The 16,072-nt window shown below is 47.9% G+C and overlaps 1 protein-coding gene across 3 annotated transcripts; it reads right to left on the reverse strand.

The window, feature by feature from the left end:
* Positions 1-135: 135 nt before the first annotated feature.
* On the reverse strand, positions 136-15,012 carry phka1a (phosphorylase kinase, alpha 1a (muscle)). Of its 3 annotated transcripts, XM_076725261.1 has the most exons (35): positions 14,822-15,012; positions 12,873-13,031; positions 12,728-12,775; positions 12,249-12,417; positions 11,983-12,065; positions 11,675-11,755; positions 10,796-10,894; positions 10,528-10,674; positions 10,389-10,442; positions 9,909-10,031; positions 9,720-9,815; positions 9,184-9,291; positions 8,620-8,698; positions 8,405-8,539; positions 8,107-8,216; positions 7,838-7,982; positions 7,583-7,661; positions 7,207-7,367; positions 6,325-6,486; positions 6,140-6,234; positions 5,920-6,065; positions 5,599-5,752; positions 5,163-5,321; positions 4,959-5,088; positions 4,744-4,845; positions 4,501-4,616; positions 3,895-3,930; positions 3,526-3,561; positions 3,312-3,347; positions 2,958-2,987; positions 2,293-2,337; positions 1,965-2,126; positions 1,769-1,822; positions 1,449-1,649; positions 136-1,365 (listed from the first exon to the last, which is right to left on the reverse strand). In XM_076725261.1, the coding sequence occupies exons 1-35, from the start codon at positions 14,897-14,899 to the stop codon at positions 1,192-1,194; spliced, it is 3,792 nt and encodes a 1,263-aa protein (XP_076581376.1). In that variant the 5' UTR covers positions 14,900-15,012; the 3' UTR covers positions 136-1,191. The 3 variants fall into 3 exon arrangements, with proteins under 3 accessions (XP_076581376.1, XP_076581377.1, XP_076581378.1); XM_076725262.1 differs by lacking the exon at positions 2,958-2,987; XM_076725263.1 differs by lacking the exons at positions 2,293-2,337; positions 2,958-2,987; positions 3,312-3,347; positions 3,526-3,561; positions 3,895-3,930 and adding exons at positions 2,403-2,455; positions 4,205-4,215 and having other exon boundaries at positions 142-1,365; positions 1,965-2,082; positions 4,461-4,616.
* Positions 15,013-16,072: the final 1,060 nt, after the last annotated feature.

Here is a 16,072-nt window from a genome sequence, read left to right on the forward strand (position 1 = left end):
CAACAAAAGCATCCAGCAGCCGCTCAGTGGATGATGTTTTCAGACTTTAATGTTCTGGGATGGTGTGTGGTTCACCTGGAGTGTGGCGCTCACGTCATCAAGCATCACAAGGTAAAACACGTGTGCTTCTGGATTACCTTCATGTAACACCTTTTATTTATTCAAACGTTTGTGCGGCAAACAGTTAAATGTGAAACGTGTTAATAAAAATGTAAAACAAATGACTGCAGTTACTCTAAAATGACTCTAAGCTCAGTTTAGCTGCAGTGAATTAAGGCGGTTCAAACATGAGTCCACTGCACGCTGAAAACTCTCCGATTTACAGCAAATCAACGCGTCACGTGCTCAAAAACAAGGCGCTTTCGATCACTGAACAAACTCCCAGTCAGCTACTTTTGCATATTTCAAAATAAAACACGCTCCTGTAGTTTCATTCACATATTTTTTAAGTGCAACAACGTTAAAAAAAACAAAAAAAACTCCCAAACCGGCTCGCGTGCTCTTTAAGACACCTCATGTTTTAGCTTTCTATAATTATCGTTCAGTAAAATAAATAGTCGATAGATTAATATCAGTCGTTATCCCACACGTGCTGTGCTGGAAGTAAAGTGACACGAGCTGCAAAGCCAAAGCGACGGTTTGCTGAGATGAAGTCTGGATGATGACAATACATCTCCCGTCCTGAAGTCGAATCTCTGTCACTGTAACGATGAGTCTGGAGGTTGTATATATTTTTACATTAAGTCTGACACGTGACACAGAGCCGTTCACAGGTGATGATGAAGGAACAGGTCAGGCTGAGCCACCTGTTCCTTCATCATGACCAACAAACGTGTATGAACGCGACAGGAAGTAGTCCCGAACACAATCATGCTGTTTACTCCTCGTGCACTGTCGGATTTGGTGAAGACGTCATCGTTCAGGTACGGCCAGGTGCCGCGAGCTCGGAGGTAACAGGCAGATGCCGAAAAACTGCGAGTTTGCATCTTAATTATTTTGACGTAAACGACAAATTGTGTGCGTCTGCTGCTGAACTTTGATCTGATTTGCACATAAATGACACAAACTGTAACACGTCTCACCTGCAGCCTCGCACACTCTAACACACATGGTGAGAATATTCATCACATCCTATTTACGTCCTGTTAACGTGAGAGATGTTAGCTTTGATTCGTTCGTTGTGCAGAGGTCTCACTGCACCGCGCACGACCCGCTGGGCAGGAAGTCCTGCACGTACGCCGCCACGGCCTTGGTGAGGTAGGTCATGCTCCCGAAGCGGCCGCTGGGGGCGCTGTCGTACAGCAGCCTGCACACTCCGGTGGACAGGTCCCTCTCCAGGATGTGCTCCTCTGCCCCCAGGTCCCTCTGGAGAGGAAGGAAACATGAAAATCTTCCTCATTCCATCACACAGGTATCAACACTGAGAGTCTCCTGGCGTCCCTGCTCACCTGGTCCTTATAGAACATGTCGTTGGCCAGGTGGACGATCTTCTCCACGTGGATGATGGAGCCGATGCTCTGGATCTCCACGTCGGCCAGCATGGTGAGCACCAGGATGGCCTCCACCAGCAGCTGCCGGTACTCAGGCTGAGGGACGCGGTTCAAAACCGTCTCCACGTGGACGGAGAACTTGATCTCTCCTGGCGTCATCTGGACGGCGAATCCAAGAGGACGAGAAGACGAGGGAGGACTTAATAATAGTTTCTGACTGGCTGGTTGAAACTCATTTATCTAAATGACAAACATGTTTAGAATGAAGAGGCTCTTACCTCTCTGGTGGTGGAAGACGGAAGGACAAACCCTTCAATGGACAAACCGTGGCACTAAAAGACAACGTACAACCACAACTTTACTTTAAAAACTCATTTATGTGACAAACCTGGACCAGGTGTCTTCACGGTGTCCTGGTTTCTCAAAACCAGCATGTTTACATGCACCACACCTGACCGGGACACTCAGACTGACCTTCTGCAGGATCTTCCAGACCTTCTGATAGAAGCCCACGGGGACGCGGTTCAGCGCTCCATCCAGACGCCTCCTGCGCAGCCACTGGCCGTGTCTGGTATCCTTAGCCACCGTAATGCTCTCGGGAATGTCCAGAGACTCGATGGACGGCAGCCTGTACCTCTGAAAAGCCAAACCGGAGCAAAAAAAAAAAGACTTAAAGCAGTTTGTTGTGAAGGAACAGCGTCCTCTTCCTCTTTCCGAGGCCTAAAGCAATCCGGAGGAATACTCTCCAAAAACTGGCAGCTCAAAATGTTGACAAATATCTGATTAATATACAAATCTTTACCCCAGATTCAAAGTTTTCTAAGTCCACAGAATGAGCTCGCAAACCCTGAGAGGCGGGAAAAGAACATAAAGGAGGGGAGAGAAACACAAAAGATGCACAAAGTGAGAAACAAGAAACTGGACGGTGACAGAAAACAGCCCCAAGAGCCGGCGGACTCCAGCATCTTAGGCTGCGAGGATGACGACGCAGCATGCACGAGTCTGGATGAGGATGAGAAATGATAGAAATGAGGCCAGAAAATAAGAAACACTGCAGGTTAATTCTCAAGTTTCAGGACACGTTGAAGCAGAGGCGGCTCCAAACTCACACAAACGCACACAGCGACACATGAACCAAACCTCATTATCATTTTACAGCAATTTAACAGACGGCTTTTAAAGGACAAGAGCTTGAACATTTCGATCAACACGAGTGTGTTTAAAAAATTAAAACTGCTCTTCTTCCACTTAGATGAAAAGAAATTGTTTTGTAGAATTATTTTTGGGGTTTCAGTTGCACAAAATATCATCTGAGCAAACAATTGAGGCCTTCGAGCTGCAGGCCTGCAGGGCTGAACATGAGGCAGCAGTGTTAACGTCTGATCTGCTCCAGTTAGTGGATGATCGTGTTAATTAGCTCAGATGAATTAACAGAAAACCGGGTTTAATTGTGGTTACTGTTGTCACCTTGCGAGGAAACATCAGCGGCTGGTCGAGCTGAAACGGAGACAAAAGAAAATCCACTTTGCGTTATGGACTTTAACTTCCTGCGAGCCCAGAGGCATCACACAGGATGTGACTGCTGAACAAGGAGATCTGACACTTTAAGCCAAAGTCTGACAAGAAAAAAACCAACTCTGATCATCACCATCATCATCATCATCACCATCATCATCGCTTTGGTCAGCAGTGTCAGAGACGACCTGTGAGCCCTCTGCATCAGATTAACATTAAAACTCAATCACGAAAATCAAATCCCAGCAGCTAACTCTTCCTCGTCTCTGATGGATTTCTAAACTTCATCATCATCATCATCATCACCTTAACTGAGTCGCTCAGAGACACCCTGCGGTCCATCTGCAACAGAGGAAACACAATGAATGAAACGCTCCAACGCTAAATTGCGCTAATTGTTGACAAGCAGTTGCAAAGCCACGTTTGTTTTCCTGAAATCAGGAAGTCATTTCCACAGTCAGTCAGTCAGTCAGTCAGGTGAATTTACTCCTCTCATCATCATCATCATCATCATCATCACCTCGCCGACCGGGTCGGTCAAAGACAACCTGGGTTCCTGGATCGAAACAGAGACAAAACAGGCAGCGTTATCGAGCTGAGCGTCACGACTCGAAGCAGCGAAGCGACTTTCGCTTCATCAGCAGATGGAGTTTGCTCTGGGAAAGAAGCCAGGAAGTCGACCGCCGTCCACCGGGGACAGGAAGTCCTGAACGTCTGAGCGTCCTCCATCTGATGATGAAGCCAGCGAGGTGCAGCTGAAAGCTCTGATTGGTGACGTTTACATGGAAGGTGAATCAACACCGGCAGCACATTCTGCTTCATTTATTGATGACTGATGAGTTCAGGGTGAAAGGAAAAAGAGAAACGGCCACAGTTAATATTCCTTCACCTTGAATGGATCCGTCAAGGACAACCTGTGCTCCGCCTGCAACACAAAAACCAGGCTGTAAATGAATCAGTCAACAAGCTGATTTCAACCGAAACAAGAGTTTTTCATCTTCGTTTGGAATCTAAATCTCCACAACTCATCAGCTGTTCTGAATGATTCCCACCGATGCAGCTCGCCCTTTCATTTCTCCACGATTAGCCCGGTGAATTAGCACCTAATCTGCTCCCACATCATCATCATCATCATCATCATCATCATCATCATCATCATCATCATCATCATCACCTTACTCGGGTCCGTCAAAGACAACCTGTGTTCCAGCTGCAAAGAGACAACAGTCAGTTTCTGTCGTCGGCTGTTCTGCTCGCCGCGTTTCTTGTGTTTCCTCACTTTTTGTCAAACTGGTGAAGAAGTTTTTTTTTTAACCGTTTTCTTATTTGCATGCGTTTTGTGTTGAGCTGTCAGGGCCACCGTAATTTTCTCTGAAAAATGGTGCAACATGGCGACAATAAAATGCAAAATAGGATAAAAACAGAATCCTTCTGCGCTGTTTATTCCACCTCTACGTGAGAAGCGTGCGTTTATCTCACAGCCGCGGCGTCCTACCATCTTCATGTCGCTCTTCAGCTTGCTGATGCCGGCTCTCTCGCTCTTGGTGGCGCCCACGTTGCCCAGGTGGTGGATGGAGATGGCGGGACTGACGCCGGCGTCCAGCTCTCTGACTGCGGAGGGAGGAAAAACACAAGCCAGCTAAGAAATATGACAGACAGAGCAGAACCTGATTGGCTGTGTGTGCGATGCAGGATGTGATTGGTCGTTAAGATCGAGGGTTTGGATTGGTGGACTGACCGCTGCGCTGCACTCCAAACTCCTTCCCGCTGAGGATGTGGTGGAGGAGGTTCTTCAGCTCTGATGGACTGAGACTCATCAAACTCTCCGTGGCCTCCTCTCCTACACACACACACACACGCACACACACACACACACACACACACGTGCTTGAGAAAGTCATCTGTAGTTTCAGATCCATGTTAAAACATCACTTCCTCTCTCTGCCGCCTCACCTGAGCAGTTGAGGGACTGGGCCAGCTCGGTGGCCATCACCTGGATGATCAGCCCGATGCGGAGCCTGAACATCTCACTGAACAGGCTGGGCTGAGTCCTGATGCTCATGGCCAGGTACACCATGATCTCCTGGAGGGGGAGGACAGATTAAAGAGGAGGACAGGAGGAGGAACGCCCAGGTGAGAGCGGAGCGCGGGACCCACCTGAGTGAGTATGGCCACGCTGATGTTGTTGTCGCTGGCCTCGTCGATGAGGGCGGCCAGCTGGTCCGGGGGGATGGGAGCGGCGATGGTCTTCTCTCTCGGCTCGGGAGGCAGACCCACTGTCAGGTGCTTCTGGTGCGCCAGCAAATCAGAGCAGGCCTACAGATGGATTACAACCAATCAGAAAGAGAGTGCTGGAAAACACGAGATCGGTGGAAAAGCTGTTGATGAGAATACAGATATGGACCAATAACTAAAGAGGAATCGATCAAGACTGAGGGAGGAAATAATGAAGCTTTCCATGAAGACATTTTCCACCATATTTGACGAAGGAGTAACGTAAAGGAAAGCGTGACCTCCCGGCTGAGGGAGAAACCATTCAGTGAAGGTCACCCTGTTTTATTTATAACTGCGTCCATGTTTGTGCGTGTCGTACCGAGTCGAGCTCCTCCACCTTCTTCCTCAGCATGCCAGAGATCATCCTGATGAGGCTCCAGTGTTTGAGTTCACCCGCCTTCTCGTAAAGGTCAGTCAGCAGAGATCTCACCGTGGAGCCTTTGCCGTGCAGACGGGTGTCCCAGTCCATTCCCCTGTGAGGAAAACAAACGCACACACGGACACACAGTCTGACGAGGGCTGCACAGAGCGCGTGCGTGTACAGAAACATTTCCATTTGTTAAAACACTGGAGAAACAAGGACGGAGAGTTCGTCCCGGTGAGCAGCTGAGGACGTCTCAGCCTGAACTGCAGCTCTCACTTGTCTTTGAAGAGGATGTAGAGAATGTCTGCCTGGTCCTGCAGACTCTGCATGTCTTTCAGCAGCAGGGCCAAAGCGTTGTAGTCGATGGCGCCGCTGGCGTCTCTGGGGATGCCGCTCTCTGCTGTGACCGTCACCTCGGGGATCTGGAGGACCGAGGTGGAAAGGTCAAGCTGAAGCCTGAAGGACATCATCAGGACTAAAGGATGCAACAACACACCTGAGCGTCCGGCGGCGCGGAGGAGTCTGGGAGGTTCAGGTTGAGGGAAGGCTGAGAGGAGCGGAACAGCTTGTTCGACAGGTACATGTTGACATCTGGACAAAAGGAAGCAGAAAAACAAAGAGCAGTCAGGTGTGAGTATCTTCAGAGGTTACCTCAGACTCCCAAACGACGGGTCCACTCACTGTGAACGTTGAGGTCCTGGGCCTTGTTCTTCAGAGACACCATCTCCTTGGTTTTGGTGGCGACGGCCTTGAACCTCCCCAGACCTTTGACCTGCTGCGTGGGCTTCTTGGGGGCAGAGTGAGCCAACAGGTGGTCCAGGTACTGGGCGAGGTCATCGGCCTCTGCAGAGGGCGGAGGCAGGGGGGCGAAGAGAGAAACGACCGGAGAGTGCAAGAGAAAAAACAACAAAAGAAATAAAACTAAATCAGAAGAAAAGTGTTTTAAAATGTGATGCACAAGGTTTCACATGCTCACTGTCTGCTATCCATCCATGACACACAGGCTCAGAGTTTCGGGGTAGCAGCGATTTAAAAAGCTCCATTAACAATTAAAAATGAGATTCCGACATGCTTCATCATCCACATGCAGATTTTAACACACGGTCATCGGATGAAGGCAGACGTGCGCTAACTGCAACCAAACCTCTCATGTTCATTATGTTTTAATGCAGCTCGGGCAGCCGACAGATCAGCACAGAGAGGACGGGACGGGGCGAGAGGTCAGGGATCATGTGACCGCAGGAGAAAGCAGGAAGTGGAGGTTCATGAGAATCTGCTTCGGTTACAGGTGAGATATTTCACAGGTGTTGAACTGTGAGGGGGCTCAGCTGAATGACAGTCAGACATGCATGTGACATGTTCACTTCGTGGGTGTGTCATTTTCAGCGTCTTAGTAGGTTAATGGTACTGACAGCACATACAGGTGAAGTACATCTACTTCACGTGCCTCCACGTGTCACAGCCAGGAATGGTCAAACCAGCGATGGAGAGCAAACAAGCGCCGCCATCCATCGCGGGCGTCACCATTCCTCCCCATCCATCCGTCAGTCTGTTTTCTCTTACCATCATCACAGCGTAACTCATGCACGTATCCATCGCCGTCATCATCATCATCATACTCCTCCTCGCGGCGGCTCATGCTGCCAGAACCCTTACCGTCCAGGAAGCTCAGGTGAGCGAAACAGGAAGTGGTCATGAACTCCGACAGCTTCCCCGTCTGGATCCTGGAGGAGGAGAACAGTGCGAGGTGAAGGTGGAAAGATGAAACAGAGCAAACGTGAGTCTGAACCGCATGACGTTCAGGCCTGTAGCCCGGATTTTAAAGTACAAATACTCAATGCTGAGTACAAATACTGAGGTTACAACACAAGTGATAGAACTCAAAGATGAAACTGTATTTTAAGAAACCAGCCGTCAAAATACATCAAGTCCTCGTCACCTCGCTCCTCCGAAATATCCATCCTGCAGCTTCTTCAGCGTAGCCAAGACTGCAGGGTCCAGGTTTGTGTGGTCTTCAGCTAAAAACACACACACACACACGCACACACACACACACACACACACACACAAAAGATGAGGAAAACATGCACTTCTGCAGATGCACATTCAACGTCTTTGGCTGAATTAAGACTGCTGGATGCATGGTGTGTGCGTGTGTGTGCGTGTGTGTGCGTGTGTGCGTGCTTGTACTTACTCAGCATGCTCTGTGAAATGGGAAAAGTGACGGTGGGCCGTCCGGTCATCCTCCACCTGCACGAGAGGTAGGCGATTTCCGTCCTCAGCATCTCCACGATCATTTTGTTGTCCAGCGCCAAGTAGAACTGCTGGTGGTCGATGAACTGGAGGGTTTAATGGGAGGAAGGGGGGGGTGAGGAGGGGTGAGGAGAGCAGTGGACGCTGTGGTTCTTACATGCTCTGGTGGTTTGAACTGGGACAGAGTGACTGCTGTGGTTTCTCATTAACCTGAGGTGTGAAGGAGAATATGGTGTTCCTGATGATGTAGAACTTGGAGGTTCCCAGCACTCCTATCCTCCTGTAGGGTCGCCCCGTCAGACCCAGCCTCGGGTTACGGCCTGCAAAGTCAGGAGACGAGAAGGGTCATTTTCTCATTGGCTTCTCTTTGCAAATAGTGGCGTCGCCCCCTGCTGGCCATTAGAAAGAATACAAGGCACTTCGTCCACCCACGGCCACTGAAAAACCTCCTGATTAAATGAAAAACATGTGATTTCTGATGCCCAGAAAACGTCCAGCGAGCTCGTACCGAGTCTGGCGTAGATGTGGCTCAGGACTCTGGAGGGCTGCACGTGGATGGGATGGATGTCGGCGACCGTCTCCACCTCGATACCGTTCTTCAGCAGCAGCTGCTTGATCTCCTCAGTCTCTGCCAGAACTGACACTACAGGAGGAAAGAGGAGTTTTGAGCATGCATAGCTATCGCCTCTGACGATACGCTGAGGCCTCATCAGATGAACTCACCCTGTACGACCACGTCAGGTTTGGGGATGGTGGAGAAACGCCGGTTAAGAGGGTCAATCTCCCCGGGGGCCAGAAATCCCTTAAAAATGAGACAGAGCTTAAAAAGTGAGAGCCTAACCCTGAAAAGCTGTTTGCTGGATGTGATAATGTAATAAACACAATCATAACAAATTAATGAAAAGACAAAATAGAAAAAACAATAAGAAAATTTAATTTAACAGTCGAAAAATACCTGAAATGATTTTAGGAGAAAGTCTTTAGGAAATAGAAAGAGTAAAAAACTGTGTTAAATGCTACTTATACTGGTAATTTAAAAACTTTCCGTTAGCTTAGCTTAGCATAAAGACTTGAAATGGGGGGAACAGCTAGCCTGGTTCTGTCCAGAGGCGACTAAATCTACCTACCAGCACCTCTGAAGATCTCGATCAATATCTAGCCACGCTAGCTGTTTCCAGTCTTTATGCTAAGCTAAGCTAACTGACCCACGGCTCCTGCTTCATATTTAGCAAACAGGTCTGCCAAAAAACAACGTTTCTGCACAGAACACTGTACGTTTTAGCTCACCTCGGACAAAAGGTTTCCCAGGATGTAAAGAGACTGTCCCCATTTCAGAGGACATTTGCCCATCGGGATCCTCTCCACAGAGTGAGGGTTCACATACTCCTCCTCCACCTGTTTTTATACACAAACAAACACCAGAATAAGTCAGTGCTGGTGCTAAAGTATGCAGACGACAAAAACCCTACAAAAAACCAGAGTTTGTCTGCTTTAATTGCGTGTATCGTTGATGTTCGACTGAGAGTCCACAGAGGGTGTTTTATTTTGAAAGTTAACCAGGTTCTCTACACTGTTCCTGTGTCTGACTTCCTGTCTGGCTTGATCTGCTCTGTGTAGATTGACAGGTCAAAAATAGACTCGGTGGCGACTCTCTGCGGGGAGACGCTTCTGAAATGGAGATGCTGGAATTGCACAACTGCCTCTCATGGCGGCGATCAGCTGCGCGCCCGGTGAATTCAGGGGTTCAGTCCAGAACTCTTAACAACAGCTTGGACAGATTCACAGCGTTATCATTTTTCCCAGCTTCCCCTCGAAGGCATCACCTTGTCTGGGGGGACGCTGTAGAGCTCCGGCAGCAGTCGCACCCCGTCTTTCTGCTTGATCAGGATGCCCTCCAGAGCCTCCTGGTACTCCTGCACCTGGATGAATGAACGGAGACTGTGTCAGATATTCACCTCCAGGACAGGAGGCAAATAAAGACGCTTGGACACACAGACACAGACTGAAATTACCTGTTCAGGGCTGTTGATAAAAATGCCGTCCAGGATGAGGTAGGTCCAGAACAGCGGCCACTCACACTCGATGTTTTCAAAGAGCTTCAGCTCAGCAGACTCGTAATACAGGCGGTTTGGATCCTGGAGGAACAAAGAAGAAGAGACAATGACGTCAGTGTGAGGGGGGATGAAAACGTGAGAGAAAGAAAAATAACTTATCAAGTGATTAATATCTGCATCTTGTACAGCGTCGCACAATTGTCTTTTTTGATGTGATTTTCTTTGCTTTTTAATCTCTCCTGCTTCCTAAAAAAAGAAAGAGCTAAAAGCCAAGCAACTTAACCAAGAGAGCTAATGAGTTTTATGCGGCTGCAGCCACCTTCAGCCCTCTGATGTGTTTGTATTAACTTAGCTTAGAGCTTAACGCTCGTCAAAGCATCGGTCTACAGAAACGCATTAACTGAAGGAGGCAGCAGCTTCGTTTACAGGCTGTTTTACCTCTTTAGGTGTTTTGTGTCCGTCTCTGAGAAACCTGCAGCAGCCGTATCGACCCTGAACGGACACAGAGGGGAGTCAGCAAGGACAAATTCACCATAAACTAAGTATTTTCTTTCTATTTCGCTGCACTTCTCTGCACCTGCAGTTTAGAGATGATCTCCTCCTTGGTGAGGTTGACGATGCTCATGTCCTCAACAGCGAAGGCGGGATAGGAGATGATGGCGAGGACTCCGGCATCCACCTCTTTGGACATGGAGGCTCTGGGTAACATCGACGTCAGGATGGACTGATGAGGAGGGAAGAGGGAGACCAAATTTGACATTCAACAGCAAAACAAATCTATTTGGATCTGAAAGAGTGTGTGTGTGTGTGTGTGTGTGTGTGTGTGTGTGTGTGTGTGTGTGTACCTGGCAGTGCTGTATGTCATCAGCCAAGGCGTGGACCACAGATCCAGGTCCTCCTTTCGCTCCAAACAGGTTAAGGTCGTCCAAAGCCTCCAGAGCTGCCTGGAGGACATACAGTCACGTGACCTTCGTTAAAGACAAGGCCACAGCAGAGTACAGCGTAGTAATCAATAGTTTACATGCAGCACATACTGTGGAGTGTGTAGTACCCCAGTGTTATGTGTGTACATGGTAGTACTGCATCAAACGACAGTAGATTAAAGAGCATGTTTGAAATACTAATAACTACATGTGGTTAACGGAGGGAACGTCCTGCAGTGGCGCCTGTTTCCACAGTCTTAAATTAAACTCTGTGTGTGTGTGTGTGTGTGTGTGTGTGTGTGTGTACTGGGTACTGCGAGTACTGTGTTATTTCTGAGTGAGAAGCCATTCTTGGAAGACCGCAGAGAACCTGATCCCCCCTGTCCACGGCTGGCCAAGGACAGCACAGTGTCAGGCACGCGGTCGGTATCCTGTTGTGTGAAAACTGGTGGATTTTCAGCAGCGTCACATTAATCTGCGCTGACGTCAGGAGGACGTGTGTGTGTGTGTGTGTGCGTCCTCACACACACACACACACACAGCACCAAAACAAAGTCCTTCATCTGATCCAGAGTTAGTCTGGAGAGTCCGGGTCGTCTAAAGGTCATCGTAAAGGCCGTCGCAGCGACTAGACACCTTCCACCCAGCCAGGGATTTTTTTACTGGAGCACCTGTTCGGCCTCGCTCAGCGCTCAGGAGCTGTTTTCTCCTCCTTCTACCTGCTCCCCACCGCTCACCTCCCTCCTGTATCACACTGAGGAGAACCCAAAGAGTTTTTTTTTCCTGTGTGCGTGCGCTCACCTTGGCCATGCCTATAGAGCTGGCGTTGATCTCCGTGATGCCCTGGTTGGTTTTGTCTCCTCGTTCCCACATCCCGTAATCCTGCGAGGAACCAGGAAAGACAGCGTTAACGTGGCATTAACGGCTCCGGGGAGTTCTGAAGTGAACTTTGGAAAGGCAGCAAAAAACAAACTAAAATTAGGGCCTTTTCCATTAACTGGTTTGGAGCGAATAGAGTAGGCCACACAGAAGAAGAAGAAGAAGAAGAAGAAGAAGAAGAAGAAGCTTCATGGAAAATCTCCAGCAGAACTTTGAGGACGAACACTTACAGCCACTTTGTAGGCCGTCTCGATGTAGAACATGAGATTCTGAACTACGTCCACTTCATCCTGGGTGTAGACGATGTGGAGACCTGGTGCGCAAACACACACAATGACCATTTTTCCTTCATATTACCTTAAATGTCCTTGATTGTTGGCTTGCAGGTGAAGCAAAAACACAAAAAAACGCACAAAATTCAAATCTTTAAACGCGTGAAAACTCACAGAAAAGTCCCTCAAACTGCAAAGACTCAGCGTGCTGCTTGCATATTTACCGGATGCGGTCATCTGAGCGAGGAAGAACAGGAAGAGGGACGTGGCGTCCACCTGCAGGTGACCCCACTGGTCGTCGCCAACGACAGGGGCGCAGGTGTGGGTGTCGTACTTGGCGTGGAGCGAGTCTGAGGTGCTCCTGCTGTACTTAAACTTCTCCACCTTGTCCAGCTGGAGGACAACAGGGTGAGAGACAGTGATGATACGTCCTTTAATATCTCAGACTGTGTCACACGTTGTGGCCGAAGCTGCAAATCAATGAGCTTTATGGCAACATTGGTTTTAAAGGAGCTTTTAATTTTTCAGCAATTTAATTCACTAAAATCTAAACAGATATTTCCCTGAAGAGCTGGTGAAGAACAGACTGGACGTGCAAAATCAGGTGACTACAAATGAATGCTAATGGTAGCATTAGCAGCAGGACCTCTGATTTAACCTGCAAGAGAAAGAAAGACAAAGCACGAGAGAGCAGGTCACATACCTGCCTCATTATGCACTGCAGGATGCCTCTCATTAGCTTCACCACGCTCTGCACAGAGAGAAGACGGTTAAAAGTCAACGTTTTCAACACGTGGCTGCAGGCAGAGAAACAGGAGGCCCGGCGGAGGGCGGAGCTGCACACCGACCTGCTCCAGCTCGTAGGCTTTGGCCTTGTCTTCGTCCCTGTCGGCGTTCTTCCTGTAGGCCAGACTGAGGGCCCACACGGACAAGATGCTGTAAACATTGTCTCTGACCCAGGAGTGCGGCTGGTCCGGCCCGCCGGGCAGAAGACCCGTCACTGGGTCCTGTCAGACACACGGAGGGGTCAAAGGTCAAAGGTCAGTATGAACTAATGAGGGGCTGGTGCATCTTCAGCAGTGTATTTGCTTAAGTTAATATTGTTTTGGTGGAGAAAATGTGAGAAAATAGAGAAAAATCACCTTCAAAAGACTCAAATTTCATATTTAAGAGGGTGGCACTCATGAATTTTTGTCACATGAGACCAATTTTCTGATTTTTGATGTTCTGCTAATGAAATAAAACTGACTTGAAAGCGCCTCCAGAGCCACCAAAGTACTTCATTTACTACAAACTGTGATCAACGTTTGGTTGCAAGGGGACGTAAAACGTGTCAGAAATCGTCTTTACGCTCATCTGCTCCTTTCAAAGGTAAAGAAACTGGTTCATTTTCAGTGAAAAACATCTTAAACTTAGATTAACTCTGCTGGGATTTGCGGCTCAGTACAGCTGCTTGAAACAGGTTGTTTAAAAGCACAACATTTCCCAGAACTACATTTCCCATAAGCCCCACTGCTTCCCACTGAAAAGAGGATGTTTACAACCCTTAATAACAGCAAAACACACATCCAGGTGAGACAACGTGGGAGCTGAACCTGTGGAGACTCACAGAAATATAAACACAGCTTCTCCCTCTCCATCAGTGCCACCAAACCATCATTTCTCCTCATGTTTAACTTACATCTTATCATTTTATTGCAGCGAACCGACAGGCAGCTCTTTCAACATCGAGTTTCATCACCAGCAGAGAGAAGGCGGCGTGTTGGATCTCTGTCGAGGCCTTCGCTTCGTGATGCGTTCAGAGTATCGTGCTGTACTGTTGATGCTGCTGGGATCATGTGTGAGGTGATATAAGGCTGTAGTTACCCTCACAGCACTTATTGAAAGAGTGTAAAACACCCAGAAATCAAAGTGTACAGCAACGTTTTATCAGCTACAAGGAAGAACGTTTCTACACACGAACTCAAAAGTAATGAGAGCTTCAAGTGCAATGGAACATTTAAAACTCCAACGACAAGTGACCTCCAGAGTCTGGATCTGTGCTGTCAGAGATTTCACTGAGACCACCGACAGGCTGCACAAATCTCAGATCTCCCCCCCCCCCCCACGCCCCCCACCCCCCACGTGCCAAATTGATCGCTCTTCATCCGTGACTGTGGGCTTGCAGCAGGACGTCTCTGCTCTCAGTCACCTCATCAGCGCAGTGATCCATCTGAGCAGTGAACTGTATACAACTGCAGCCTGGCTGGAGGCCAGTTGGGACGGACTCAAAGGTGACCTCAGTGGGTCCACTTCCATAACCATCCGAGGTCTCTTCCAGGCTCTGCAGAACCACAACATGTGGGCCTTACCGCCCCACATCAGCCGCAGACCTCATCAGCCAACCTGCAGGCGGGCTCCTCAGTGGAGGCTGTTACAGCTGCACATTAACACCCACGACTTCGAAGTAAGATGTCCAACAATCACGTGCGTGTGATATTCAGGTGTCAGTACGCGTCTGAGCACGTGATGCAGGTCAATGAGAGCCACAAAGCTGACTGAAACTTCATGAAGCTGCGTTCACTGACGACACACGCGAGTCATGACAGTGTAATATGTGCACGGTCTGTTTGAAAGAGTGCTAACGCTTTGCGCAATATCTATTCAGCCCGCCCACTGTGCGCACTGAAAGAGTGACTGGTCAAGCTAACTTTACCTGGCTGCAGGTACGAAGCAGCTACTCCTGTAGTTGACAGACTACTTTTATTTAGATGCAAAGTTTGCTAAACATACGTGAAAAGCTTAACGAAGCGCTTACTTGGTGTCTCAGGATAGTCTGGTGGACCATCCGGGCATAGTTGTCCAGTTTAACGCCCGAGTTGCTCCTGCTTCTCATGGTGACAAGTCAACGGGTGAGCTCAGTTCACTTCAGGTGGTTTCAAGTACTCAAGAACACAGAACTCACTAAATCCTCGACAGTGAGCTCATTTCTTCGGGGCTTCTCGGAAGTCCAAAGAGCCGAAAGGGAGGACGGCTTTCAGGGCGACCGCAGGAGCTGCTGCCTGGCTGTCATGAAGCAGCTCAACGGCGGCAGCTAAAGACCCAGCAAGTGTTGTAACCTGAAGCTGCGGTAAGCTGGTCACAGGAAGCAGAAACAATGCCGGAAGTTGCGAGATGTTGTCTTCAAAATAAAGGCTTGTCAGCGCGACACGATGAGTTCTAAAACTTGTCAGTTCGTGGGCTCAGAAAAGTTGCATAGATGCATACATTTATTATAGTTGAAGTACTTTCATGTCATATGCAGAACAATCACGATATTATAAGAGTACAAATAGTACAAGAAGTACAAAATAAATGTGCAAAGAAAAATCACACAAGTGGAACCAAAACTAATTAACTGAGAAATAAAATAATGCATTACCTTAAATGTAAAAGTAGAATATAACATAAAATAGCAAACAAAATATAATACTGTGGCAGTCAGGTTAAGTGTCATAATGAAAATAGTTGAGCAGTTTTGTGGTCTGCGGGATGAAGCTGGTCCAGAGCCCAGTGGTGCAGGACTGGATGCTGCATGACATACAAGGTTTTTAACTGACAGTCGAAATAATGTCAATATTGAGAATGATTTAGTAATAGTAATCACAGTTGAATTTTCATTTACTACACTTTTATTGATATAATTTATTTTTTTTCATACTGCACTTCTATCTTGTACCGTTGTGTTTGGCATCAGTGCTGAACTGTTAATCAATATTTAATTTTGAAAATTTTGACCGGAAATTCTATTTTTGTCGTTCACAACTTGACACTTGTGTAACCCAGTGTACGGAGTTTGCACACTAAGGCAGAGCGACGGCAGAGTTTGTTATTTCAGGGTGGAAGTACTTGTATTTTCTTAACAGTTATACAGTAAAATTCCATAAAACTGCTGTGTAGAAATACTTGAATTGCAGAAATAATTGAAAAGTCTCTGACTCAGCTGCTGTCAAATTCAACCAGGAAGCAAACTGACCGGGAAAAACAGTAGAGAACAGCTGTGCACCACCCCATAAAGCATATTGACTGT

Source organism: Chaetodon auriga, chromosome 24 (genome assembly GCF_051107435.1).
Source record: "Chaetodon auriga isolate fChaAug3 chromosome 24, fChaAug3.hap1, whole genome shotgun sequence".
NCBI classification, from domain to species: domain Eukaryota; kingdom Metazoa; phylum Chordata; class Actinopteri; order Chaetodontiformes; family Chaetodontidae; genus Chaetodon; species Chaetodon auriga.

Bases quoted from the DNA above. Each gene is read 5' to 3' on its own strand.
- phka1a (XM_076725261.1), bottom strand. From the start codon at position 14,899: ATGAGAAGCAGGAGCAACTCGGGCGTTAAACTGGACAACTATGCCCGG. The intron at 12,418-12,727 runs GTATGTGACCTG...GTTGTCCTCCAG, and splicing joins TGCAGTGCATAATGAGGCAG to CTGGACAAGGTGGAGAAGTT. The intron at 12,066-12,248 runs GTAAATATGCAA...TTTGCGCACCAG, and splicing joins CGCTCAGATGACCGCATCCG to GTCTCCACATCGTCTACACC.